Consider the following 12,287-nt stretch of genomic DNA (forward strand, 5'->3'; position numbering starts at 1 on the left):
TATTGTTACATAAAATAGGTATACGAGCTCACGGACAACCTGCTTTTAAGTGGTTACTACAGCCTATAGATATAAATACCGGCAACATGGATGCCGCCATCCACTTGACAAACGTCGCCAACGCGACTTTAGGTCAAAGTATCAATATAAATGCACAAAGTCGACGTGGCCTAAAAGCATAAGACGCGGCTGGTCCCGTGGATTCGTACCTAGCGACGCGACTATGCCGGTGTTCGAATCCCGCAAACGTGTAGCAATTTATAATACTAATGAAATACGTACATGACATTTATGCACGAATGAGTTCCACGGTGAAGGAATGACATCGTGTAATTAAAATCAAACCCACCCTATAATTATAATCTGCTTAATTACTGATGGTTGAGCGGCTTCTGTAACCGCACGTATAGATACAACCACCCCGGCTAGTTTATGCCCTAAATTTTTTCCCCTACTTATTCTCTGGTAGCCTAAGAGCCAGATACGCCCAGACGGGTAGGTAAGCTCACCGGCTCAACCTGAGAGCATTTGCTAATACCAGCCCTAACAAAAGCAGTGCTTCGCAGAATCTACCACCAGAAAAATCAAGCAGAAAAAAGCAGGATGGTGACACTGACCTATAATAGCTTACAACATTAAGGCACCAACCTGCAATCTAGTTATTGATCGGGTGATACGTAATTGTATATAAAGTCAGTCAATACACAAGTTGGTAATATGGGCGGTACGTAATATGTGTAACAATTTGTGAAGTTTTAGTGGCGTACCTACATACCTGTCTATGCATAAACTGGTAGTTTTTATTAAAATTATTGATCAATATGATGCAATCTAGAATTAAAGTAGGTATTTTCCGGTATTTTAACGGATCCTGCTTCATTGCGTGCAACTTTCGAATTCTAGTGTGTCGCTCCTTACAATAGCTGTTGTTACAAGAATACTTGATAAAACGCATACCGTCATAGTTCTCATACTTTCACAGCGCACAAAGAATGAGACAGAACGACTCGTGGGAAAGTATTATTGCAAGTCAAATGTTATCGTACACACGTTGCGTGACTTTTATAGTATAATTTAATAAACAAATGTATTCTTTTTTGTGAATGAATCAATTTTAAAATTATATGTACACGTGTAAAATTGACTTTAAGTATCATCCAGTATATAAGCATATTTAAGCATCTTTAAGTATCATAGTAATTATGAAATAAGAAACTTTCTATCTTATGTTAGTGTAGTGAATGATCACCAGATTGCCCAATGTGTATTCCCTTTTAACTATTCCCTCAATAAACAATAAAACAAAGAGAGATATTGATAATAAAAAGTAAACATATGTCATCCTGTGTGAATGCACATCAACCTACTTAACAAATAAATGAATCCACTAAAAGCAAATACTGCAATTTATCTTTTGTTTAACTTGTAATCGTATTGAGAGCTAAAACTAAATCTGAGTTCGATTTGAAATTACGCAAGTTTTAATTCTAGAAGCGTCTAACTCTAAGAAAGGTATAATTAGACGAAAGATTTTAATGTTCGTTCAATGCCTTACAAAATAATTTCTGACGCTTGCACGCTTGTAATATTCAAAAGAGCATCAAGATTCATAGATCATTTACCGTTTATGCCGCGTTTGGAGCGTATCGAGAAGTTGTTAGTGGTTCTGTTACACCACGCCTCCGGGAATTACGCATAAAACAAATTGATGTTTGATCTAAGACACCCTTGGCGATTGAACGTATGCGATATTATTAAATTTCCGCTATTTTAAATGTACGGTAATCATAACAAGAAAGAGTGGTCGGAAGTCCTAGTTTATATAAATGAAAAATATAACAGTAATAACCCAATAATAATGTATCGTCCACGCGAAATATAATTTAGAAGAGATAATAAATCTAATTAAGCAGAAAAGAGGAACATTAAATATAGAGTACCCAGTGGGTACCCACCCAAAGAAGACAACTGCCAGTTTCGATGCCTTCCCAGATCATCCGCTGATTTTACTAATACGGGTTATTGTTAAGTGGTTAATGATTTGATTTCAAGTAAGTATTATTTTTGTGTAAGATATTAATTAATGTCCGGGATTTGGGCGTCATGTTTTTGTCTCGTGTGTGTCTTCGGTAGTCATAACACAGGAGAAAATCGTTAAAATTGAATTGTCTATTAAAAACAAAAACGTGATTCCTAACATATGTAATTACTGAATAAAAGAAGATAGTTATCCATTCACGTCATGTTAGTTTATTCCCATTTTGATTTAGGTAACGGTCTCGTTAGATTCTGCATATACCTACTAGTTTGCATCTAATAAAGTACAGCCTTGTTGTGTAGATCGATTGATGTACATGGAATATCTTATAGTAATATCACGCCTCACATTCTTTGATTACAGAATAAAGAAACTGTTTATTGAAATAATCTATTCAACCTTTAAAATCACAGGCCTTTCGAATTTCAAATAATAGCTTAATGGTTTCCTAGTAAACTTTCCATTGGACCGGTCTCATCGTGGACGTTCTAATTTAGCATCTTATTCAGAGAAATATATTGATTAACAAACTTTAAAAAAAAAGAAAAAATAATTAAAACCATTCTAATTGAAGATGATTTTAAAAATCTGAATTGTAAAAATATGCTTAATATACGACTGGTAATAGCAGTATTTTGATTTTATTAAATTTGGTAGCTAGCATTTTACAATTAAAACGAATTCTGCTCACACCAAAATGTTAAAAGTTGCATTGTGTAGTGGTAGGCTAGCAACATTGCCGAAGATCCCGATATCCAAAATATGTTCCCTCGGAATTTGATTCTAAAATCGAATTACCTTAAGTCTCTTTGCATGTAACTGTCGATGTGTAGATTTTAGATGCATTCCATATATACGTTTTCGGCCCGTATTCGATTCCAGACCATACCAAAATGCATTGTAATTGTCTTGCATGAATATTTCGCTCGTTAGGAAAACATACCCTACAGCTGAACAATAGAATGTTACATCTCACGCAAAACAAACTTCAATTTTTTTAAATTACACTTCCTTTGTTTTCGTAAAACGGAACTTGGTTTTGTACGAAAACAATAGTAATAGCTGAAATCGGCATTCATCAGCAAGTTCTGCTATATGTAGTATAATCAATTAAAGGTTTCAGTGGAGATTGAGATGGGATGCTATGTCTGTTCCCCGAAAAGTCAAATTAGAGTCCGTACTGGGTAGCGTGACATTATAATATGCACATGAGACTTTTTTTTCCGTATATTGGCTGTCCTTAATAGATTAGTTTCGCTTATGCGTTGAGTAGCGGCTGAGCTACAAACCCTGGCATTGCTGAAGTCCTGAGCGACATTTTTTTTCTAACCTACGGCTGCGCTGTACCTTTGTCGGTTTTAGAAAGAAGAAACTACCTTGTTGTAAAAAGAAAAAAACAAGTCATCATCACATACATATAAATATGTATATCGACGCTTGAAAGGCAAACATGACTAAGCGACAATAACTGCTTTGAACATAAATGATTGGTTTACGAGCCAGCAGATGTTAGCAGTCTCCCAGACTGAACCCCGTGAGCACGCCTACACGTTTGGTAAAGCTAACATAACCCCCCGAGGATACTAGAAATAAAGGGCAAAAAAAAACAAATACACGAACTTTCTACAAGTGATCAAGACGCTTGTAACAGCAACGCTTTTTATAAAGCAAAGCCAAACTTTTTTTTAATTTGAATGCAAATTATTTCTTCATTTCACTTCTAGTTTGGGATTAGTGATTATGAACGGGCAATCAATTCGCATCGAATATACATACCTTAAAGTGATTAATTGTGCAATGCGAGGATACGGCTGAACTTTGAACGCGAGTGAAAGTTTCTGTGCCGCCCGTCACTGGCGTCACTACGCATAACTATGCAACCATCATTGAACACTTTCCTCGATCAAGTCACGTACTCCTCGTTGATCGAGTGGATAAACAACTTACTGGAAACATTTTTATTGGCATAGACATAGACATGTGGACTACTTCAGTCCATCGGGCCAAAGTGAATGCTACCGTTCACTTGCATAAGGGCAGAATCATTTAAACAAGTTACATTTTAGACATTATTTTAAATTTTATGTCTTTTATCTTATAAGAATTTATTATTCGAGGTTTTTGCTGTCGGAATCTTCATATTTGAAACTTTATCAGAATGAACGTCATATAAAAAAGAATAAAAAGAAAAATTTTTTTCTTCTTCCAAATAAATATATTTAGCAATCACGGACAATTAGAAATATTTTCGTTCAAGACTTCAAACTTGTAAACAAAACATAGCCTTTTTATCAAATCTTAACTCTTCTTTTGTCTTGACAGAATAAATTGAAGTAAAACCATTAAAAAATTACGACCTTATTAAAGATCAAGAGCTACGTGTTTTTTTTTCGGGTTTTTTGCATGACATGAATTCGAAATTTCATTTGTATTGTATAACAACAGCTAAAGCACATTTCAAACCGGATCATATAACTGTTCTGAGGACATGCAGGATAGTTGTATCTACCCGCATAGGCTCACAATACATCCTACAACCGATTAACTTCGGATTGTAGTGCTGTCTTTGTGTTTTATGTATCTTTTTAGCTTATGATGTGTATTGTGTGCCTAATAAATAATAATAATAATAAAATGAATATAAAATTAAATTTGCGAATACGAAAAAAAATTTCAACATGAATGATGATAAAAAACTTATACCCAATTATTTAAAGTATACAATTACAAGACAAAAGGAATTGTATTGTAGCCATAATTTAACATAGATTCGGACTCAACATAGATGCTCATTCGAACGTGATAATGACAGTACTCTTCCAAAGACAACGTAGTGCAGACGTTCCGTTACATTAAGAAAGATATTAATTATAGCCTCAATTCTGGACAGCGATCATTGTACCGTAACCAGACGAACTGATAAAAGACCATTGTTACGGGTCAAACCGTTGTTAAAACGTACAGCATTTATTTAGGTAATTTATTGTGAACTCGTCACTTCACGGTTGCTTAGTAGGATTGAAACTGGCAGGTTTGCTTGTATCTATTATGTAATAGATCCTTCAAGTTCCGTGTAAATTATTATCATGCAAAACAACAAACACATTCAGAATAATAATAACATGTTATTTGTATTTTGTATCGTAATTATGTAAGCCTAGCCACGTAATATGATGTCGATTTTTAAATTGGCGAAATATGTAGTAGCCCAGAGCGAATGGTGTATACCTGGCAAGTTAAAAAGCACTAAAAATATTTTAGTTATTAAAGCTTTTACTTAAAAAGCTTTGCTTCGAAGTAAAAGCACACAATATAGTTTTTTTTTTCAATTTATCTCTATCTTTTTTCAGTGTCGATCGCCTGCCGATGACATACCTTTATAATATGATACTAGCGACCCGCCCTCGCTTCGCTTCGGAAACTGTAATTAATTATTGATTTCTCCACTATTTAATGAATGTTATTATACAAATAAACCTTCCTCTTCAATCACTCTATCTATTTAAAAAACCGCATCAAAATCCGTTGAGTAGTTTTAAAGATTTAAGCACACATAAGGATATAGGGACAGAGAAAGCGATTTTGTTTTATAGTATGTAGTGACATTGGTTCTTTAAAAAAATAGATGTCATTTTGTCATGGTCTTTTTTTTATACATCTGCGGATAGTTCGGTTTTGAATACTCAAATATGACAACATTGGCGTGTCAACACGACTAGTATGAGACTACAATATGCTAACTCCCATCGAACGAACCGCATGCAACAAAAAAGAACTGCCATCAACCTAAACTATGAGCTGTGACAAAATGTAATGCCTTTATTCAATGGTTGTTTAGAACAAAGGCTGGTCGTTCGATGGTTCCATTTATCTGATGATACAATCATGTCGCCCAATATATGGCTCGTTGTCATAGGGCTTTGTATCTATAACACGCGTGTGTACATACAATGTGTGTGTGTCTGCATTCTCTTCGAAACCTGGACCTTTTATCAACATATTGAATCTGTATATGAAACTATACCAATATTCTATCTAATATTATCCAATATAAATAAAAGTAGGAAAGTTTGTGAAAATCCTTTGCAATAATTACCAACGCTTAAACAGTTAAGCAGACGTTTTTGTGATGACCATTGTGTGAAGCGGTGTCTCCACCCCCTAGTTGAGAGCAACGTGTGACTTTCGACCTGTCTTCAGTTATATATATATTTTTTTTTTATTGCTTATATGGGTGGACGAGCTCACAGCCCACCTGATGTTAAGTGGTTACTGGAGCCCATAGACATCTACAACGTAAATGCGCCACCCACCTTGAGATATAAGTTCTAAGGTCTCAGTATAGTTACAACGGCTACCCCACCCTTCAAACCGAAACGCATTACTGCTTCACGGCAGAAATAGGCAAGGCGGTGGTACCTACCCCTCCAGACTCACAAGAGGTCCTACCACCAGTAAAAAGTCGATTAAAGTCTCTATTGCATTAGAATAATTATAATTTATGTATGCTGGCCATTAATACTAAAATCAAATGAATTTTAATAAATAAATATGGAAATCCATTATCAATTTCAGTCATTTGCTTACTGAGAAGTGTTTTGTTCTCACTATATTTGTATCTTTTTCATCAATACGGACAGGATAAGAATACAATTAATCATGGCATATGAGTTGTAACGCGGTAGCAATGCTGCACAAACGGCTTACAACATTAATGACGAGAACGGAGAGAATTACAAACGAACGCACGACTCGTTCTAGCTATGAACTGCTTCTGACTTAAAGATTTAAAAAATGAATCTCATTATCGCTCGAAGACCTAACAACGACAAGTTAAAAGCAATTGTGAAAGCTAACGATACTCAATCTACCGCGGAGTTAACAGCGTTAGCGCTTAAACAATATTGGACCATTTGCGAGTCACATTGGCGAGGTGAAAAACTTGATAACCCACTTATCAAGTTTTTCACAAGCTGCACGATTTGAGCGATATCCGGCGCAACGAACACGTCAATAGGTAAAGATTAATAAGTAAAAATTTCTATTCTTACAGTTATGATCGCGATCAACCTTTTACGTTCCAAATTGGCGTTGGGCAAGTGATCAAGGGATGGGACCAGGGCTTGCTTGACATGTGCGTTGGTGAGTACATTTTATGTATTTCTCAGAAAACTTAATTTAGAGTTAAATATGTCAAAAGTGAGGCCGACCCCCGAATCGACACCACTGACCTAAGTCGTCATTGTCGGACGACATTGGACAGTTGTCGCACATTGGTGATACGACCTTCAGCCTATTGAACCTCATTCAAAGTGTCTTTCCATAGAACATTTTTGCCACGTGACATTTGCCTATGTAATAAACTTTCCTTTGCAATGTTTCTCGAACGCTGTGACATTATTATGCATAATCCAACAATTGCACAATATGCATAATGCCAACATCATCAGTATTTTGTACATCACAAATTAATTTTGATTGCAAATCGTTATTATTGTTATTATTGACCTTTGCTATTATGACGATCGGCCCATATTATTAGCATTGCCTAAGTTTTAATTAAAAAATCATGCACATGAAACTGAGATTCGCGTTTCATTAAATCGTCAAATAGTCCATACCCTATTTCATTGTAAATATTTAAAATTTCAGGTGAGAAACGTAAACTGACTATTCCCGCATCCTTGGGCTACGGAGAGCGCGGAGCCGGCAACGTGATTCCTCCCCACGCTACATTGCATTTCGAAGTGGAGTTGATCAACATCGGTGACTCTCCACCGGCCACAAACGTGTTCAAGGAAATCGACGCCGATAAGGACAACATGCTCTCCCGCGAAGAAGTGAGTATCGAGTTAGCGTTCCAAGCGATGGATACCGACCGCGATGGAGAGCTATCACGAGAGGAGGTCAGTCACTCTGTTGGTGGTGGGCCCGACCTACTAACAATAATGCCTGACATGCTCGACGGGTTCTTGTTGATGTACTCTATGTCGTCAGTCTGTAAAAATATAATTTTCAAAGCAAACAGCTCAATTGTGAGTCCGCGCGGGTAGATACCACCACCCTCCTTATTTCTGCCGTGAAGCAGTAATGCGTTTCGGTTGGAAGGGTTGGGCAGCTGTTGTAACTATACTGAGACCTTAGAACTCATATCTCAAGGTGGGTGGCGGCATTTACGTCGTAGATGTCTATGGGCTCCGGTAACCACTTAACAGCAGGTGAGCCGTTAGCTCGTCCACAAATCGAAGCAATAAAAAAATTGATTATTATTTGACTATGACCACGTTTCTTTTTATGGTCTACATAGTTTAATGAATAGGCCTTCGTATAATAATATGCTTGAACCTTGCTAGAAGTTATGTGTGATTATTTGTTATAAACATGTTATACCTATTATATAGAAAAGCTGCATTTCTCGTCTCGACTCTTACATAATTCTTACTTTCAATTGTATTTAATAAATGCACGTACCTACGTTCAATTGTGATTAACTAGACCAGCATAATGAAGTTACTTCCTATATTAATAATTATTGTATTATTATTATAATACTTACTATTGAATAAAGCGAGATTTATGTTATAAATCGAATTCCATATTGAGGTAAATTTTTATTTAAATTTTAATGATCTTATCTTCGATCGTATCGTATCTTCAATAGAATAATTGTACAAAGAAATCTATAATGTGGTCAGATAATAACATGTAATCTGAAGTAAACATATCATGCATTCCGTACCTTTAAAGTTGAACAAATTGATATTGGTTTAATGAAACAACATATTATATAACTCCTGTAATCAAATCAGGATTATTATTGCATATTGTAAATATAGTTTAAAAACTTCCCAAAAAGTTATTAATGTAGCTTATTAATTTCACTAGATTTTATTAAAATAGTTTAAAAACGAAATATAATTTATTTCGAAGCTATATGCAAGGCAGCAACAGAGCTGTTAACCACTCTAATAAATTTGCAGGTGAGCGACTATTTGAAGAAGCAGATGGTTCCCGCCGACGGTGGTGAAGTAAGCGAAGACATCAAGCAAATGTTGGAAAGTCACGATAAACTTGTTGAGGAAATCTTCCAGCACGAAGATAAAGACAAAAACGGCTTCATCAGCCATGAGGAATTCTCTGGACCTAAGCACGACGAACTTTAAATGAGTCTCCGAAGCCTTAGGCATTATTAGGAGCCAACATTTTACACAAAATCTGTAGCACTTCACATAAAAAAAATTCACGACTTCTTTGATTATTAATTATTATCATCTGTTTCATGCTCAATCTTTCATCTATAAACAGAATTAAACCACATCATTAGTCAGTAATTATAAACTGGAGACTTCAAGTTTTTCTTTACAATTTCTAATTATAATTAGGATTGCTAAATTCAATCAAATTACTACAGACCTCGTCTCCAGTTTCCAATCTCCAATCCTTGAATCTAATATACTTTTTTTCTATTTGTATGAGTCTTAACAGAGTTATGTTGTCTTTTGTACTTAGTTTATTTACTTAAGTTGTTGGTGGAATGTAGTTTTGTTATACTTTAGCTTAATGTATATTGTAATGTCGTATGTAATATACATATGTACATACATAGCATATAATATTTAATTTTAACGGTAGTTGATGACGTCTACATTAGAAACTGAAATTATTTACATGGTTATGGCACGGTGGCCGTATCATGTCAAAGGTGTCAGAATAGCTCAAACACAAAGTTTTTCATATGGCTCTGTAACCGAAGCATTGATTGCTTTATTTATAATACTTAACTGCTATGGGCATCTGAGGAACATTGGAATTAAGAGATTCGTTTACTTTACACCATAATAGTCCATTTGTAATGTTCGATAATTTTGTATAGAACAAGAAACAAATTGTTATTTTCCTTTATTTATCACAAAATCTGTGGTTTCTTTAAAAAATGTTATTCTTTTAACATCTTTGGCCGTATAGCAGTTTTGTAATGGAAATTATGCATATCGTCTAGTAGGTAGGCGACGTCTATTCCGCTATGTACAATAAAACCTATTTGTAACAGGAACTGTTTTATTTTACTTATAATTTAATACCGCTTGCACAATACCGACACTGCAAGAACTATTTAATTCAAACTATTTAGCCAATGTTACTACTTATTTACTTTTGTATAAATAGTAGAAAAAACTAAAATATACCTAGAACGTTTTATAACGGAGCTAAAAATCATAAAACTTCTTTGTTCAAATTTTGTAGTTATCGAATAAACAGCTTTTGCTGCGGTATACGCTTTCCGGTTTGAATGATAGACAGCCGTTATACAAACAATTGAGAATTTGACCTCATATCTTGAGTTGGGCGATGACATTTACATCTTCCGCGTCCAGATCATGGGTATTATCCTATAGTCACACGAGCACTGAGTCGCGCTTAGTCCATTGGCGGAGCTGTCAGAGCCAATCAAAATAAGTGGCGAGTACATCCAGTTTCCAGGACGGCATCTCAGTTAAAACACTTACCGCCTCTAATAATACTAAGCCATTAGTGTATCTAGCATGTATTATTTCAGGTATAAGCTGTCGTAAAATAATTACTTTCGTTTATACAATGACAAACGTAGTAATGAATTATATGTAATTTACAAAAAAAACCTGTTTTTTTTCTGATTTAACTCTGGTATGATTTTTTTGAAGATGATGACAAACTGGAATCAGCATTAGTAATACTTAGACAACACACTCTCAAAGTGACAACTTAATTAGAACCGTTGTGATTTGAAAAAATAACAAATGATAAAACGACACTAAAAAGGACTAACTAAAGAAAACCGTAACAAACAAATATCTATAGGAAACACGTGTGAATAGTATTAGTGTTTTGTTATATAAATATAAGAAAAGGCGTTTGTAACTCACAGTTATGATACCTACTACTACTACTCCGCTTTCGTATTGGATAGAAACAAAAACACCACTTTAGTTCTCAATAATTTTAATAAGATGAGTTGTAGTGCAAGCATTAGTCATTCTGGAAACAACATTGAGGTTTGTATTTCATAGAGGGTAGAGGCAAGGGGTACCATCTTGTATCGGGGACAAGTTGAAAAAGTGCCCACATGCCTAAACAGCTAATTATTGTTATTGTTAGCACACCACCGAAATAGCGCTAGTGTAGGAAGTGAAAATTATATGAATACCGCAGTTTTAAGAAGAGTGAAACGTGCTGGTTCGAATTGAAGTGTATTAGATACCTACATCGATACGGGTACCTTGGACAGCGGAGTGAACCAATCTAACTATCTTAGAACAACTGAAGATCAAAACAAGATTGTCCACACTCTGCGTTCGCCACGCACTCGAGTTTTTCGGTCATATTGCTCGGAAAAAGCCTATCAGGCTTAGAGAGACTATTCGTGAGAGGAAAGATTGAGGGAAAGGGACCGCGCGGTCACGGCCCGACAAGGTGGTTCGATCAAATCCACACCACACTAGAAATCCCATTCCACGAAGCCTTTCACCCGGCCAATGATCGGAAACGCTGGAAAAACATAATAAATAAAATTCTGCACAAACATGATGGTCACGACCCTCAGCAATGAGGGAACGACGCGAGGATGAGGAGTGGTATTTTTGGCGCTGTTTTTTAAATCTTTCCACTTGCTACTATGGCGCTACCTCAATCTCCCTTTCAGCGGAAATTTTTAAACGTAAACGGGCTAGTTTTATGACAATAGCTTGCTGCGATATTATTATAGCTGCCAAGTTGCTCATTATATATCTCAATACAGTGCAACAATGGCTGCAACATTGCTGTATAGCCCGGCGATATTGTCAATATATTTCATTATAGTTGCAAGTAATTAATGTCTAGCCGGCTACATTGCAAATGATTTATCCCGCTTGGAATTCACTGCAATATTTCCGTATATCGTCTTTGCTCTGATGTATAAGTCCATCTCTTTTCCGTCGCTCGCCTCCCCCCGCCTCGTCCTGTAGATACCGCTGCTGTCTCGTCGCACAAGCATGCACACACCTTTAACGCTGGGGAATCCAGTTACGAATACCCGGTCGAGAGGGGGAAACAGACCGGGTTATGTCGAACTTCGGCGCCTCCAGAGAAGAAGAGGGAGAGGGAGAAGACCAAAGTGATCCTCTTCTTCCAACTCCTACCGGGAGACTACGCCTTGAGAAAAGCGCGCGAGGAGCTGCGCGGCCACCACGCAGGACCCGCCCCTCAAAGCCGACTACCGACTAAACCCCAT

The 12,287-nt window shown here is 36.2% G+C and overlaps 1 protein-coding gene across 2 annotated transcripts in view; it reads left to right on the top strand.

Annotated features, from left to right (window-relative positions):
• Fkbp13 (FK506-binding protein) overlaps positions 1-10,087 on the top strand; it is a 40,097-nt gene extending 30,010 nt beyond the window's left edge. Inside the window, exons 2-4 of one of the 2 annotated variants that reach the window (XM_038021743.2) lie at positions 7,092-7,180; positions 7,691-7,944; positions 9,019-10,087. In XM_038021743.2, the coding sequence (XP_037877671.1) occupies positions 7,092-7,180; positions 7,691-7,944; positions 9,019-9,201 (526 nt within the window). In that variant the 3' untranslated portion in view covers positions 9,202-10,087. 2 annotated transcript variants of the gene reach the window in all.
• The last annotated feature ends 2,200 nt before the right edge of the window (positions 10,088-12,287 follow it).

This window comes from Bombyx mori, chromosome 1 (genome assembly GCF_030269925.1).
Source record: "Bombyx mori chromosome 1, ASM3026992v2".
Classification (NCBI taxonomy): Eukaryota; Metazoa; Arthropoda; class Insecta; order Lepidoptera; family Bombycidae; genus Bombyx; species Bombyx mori.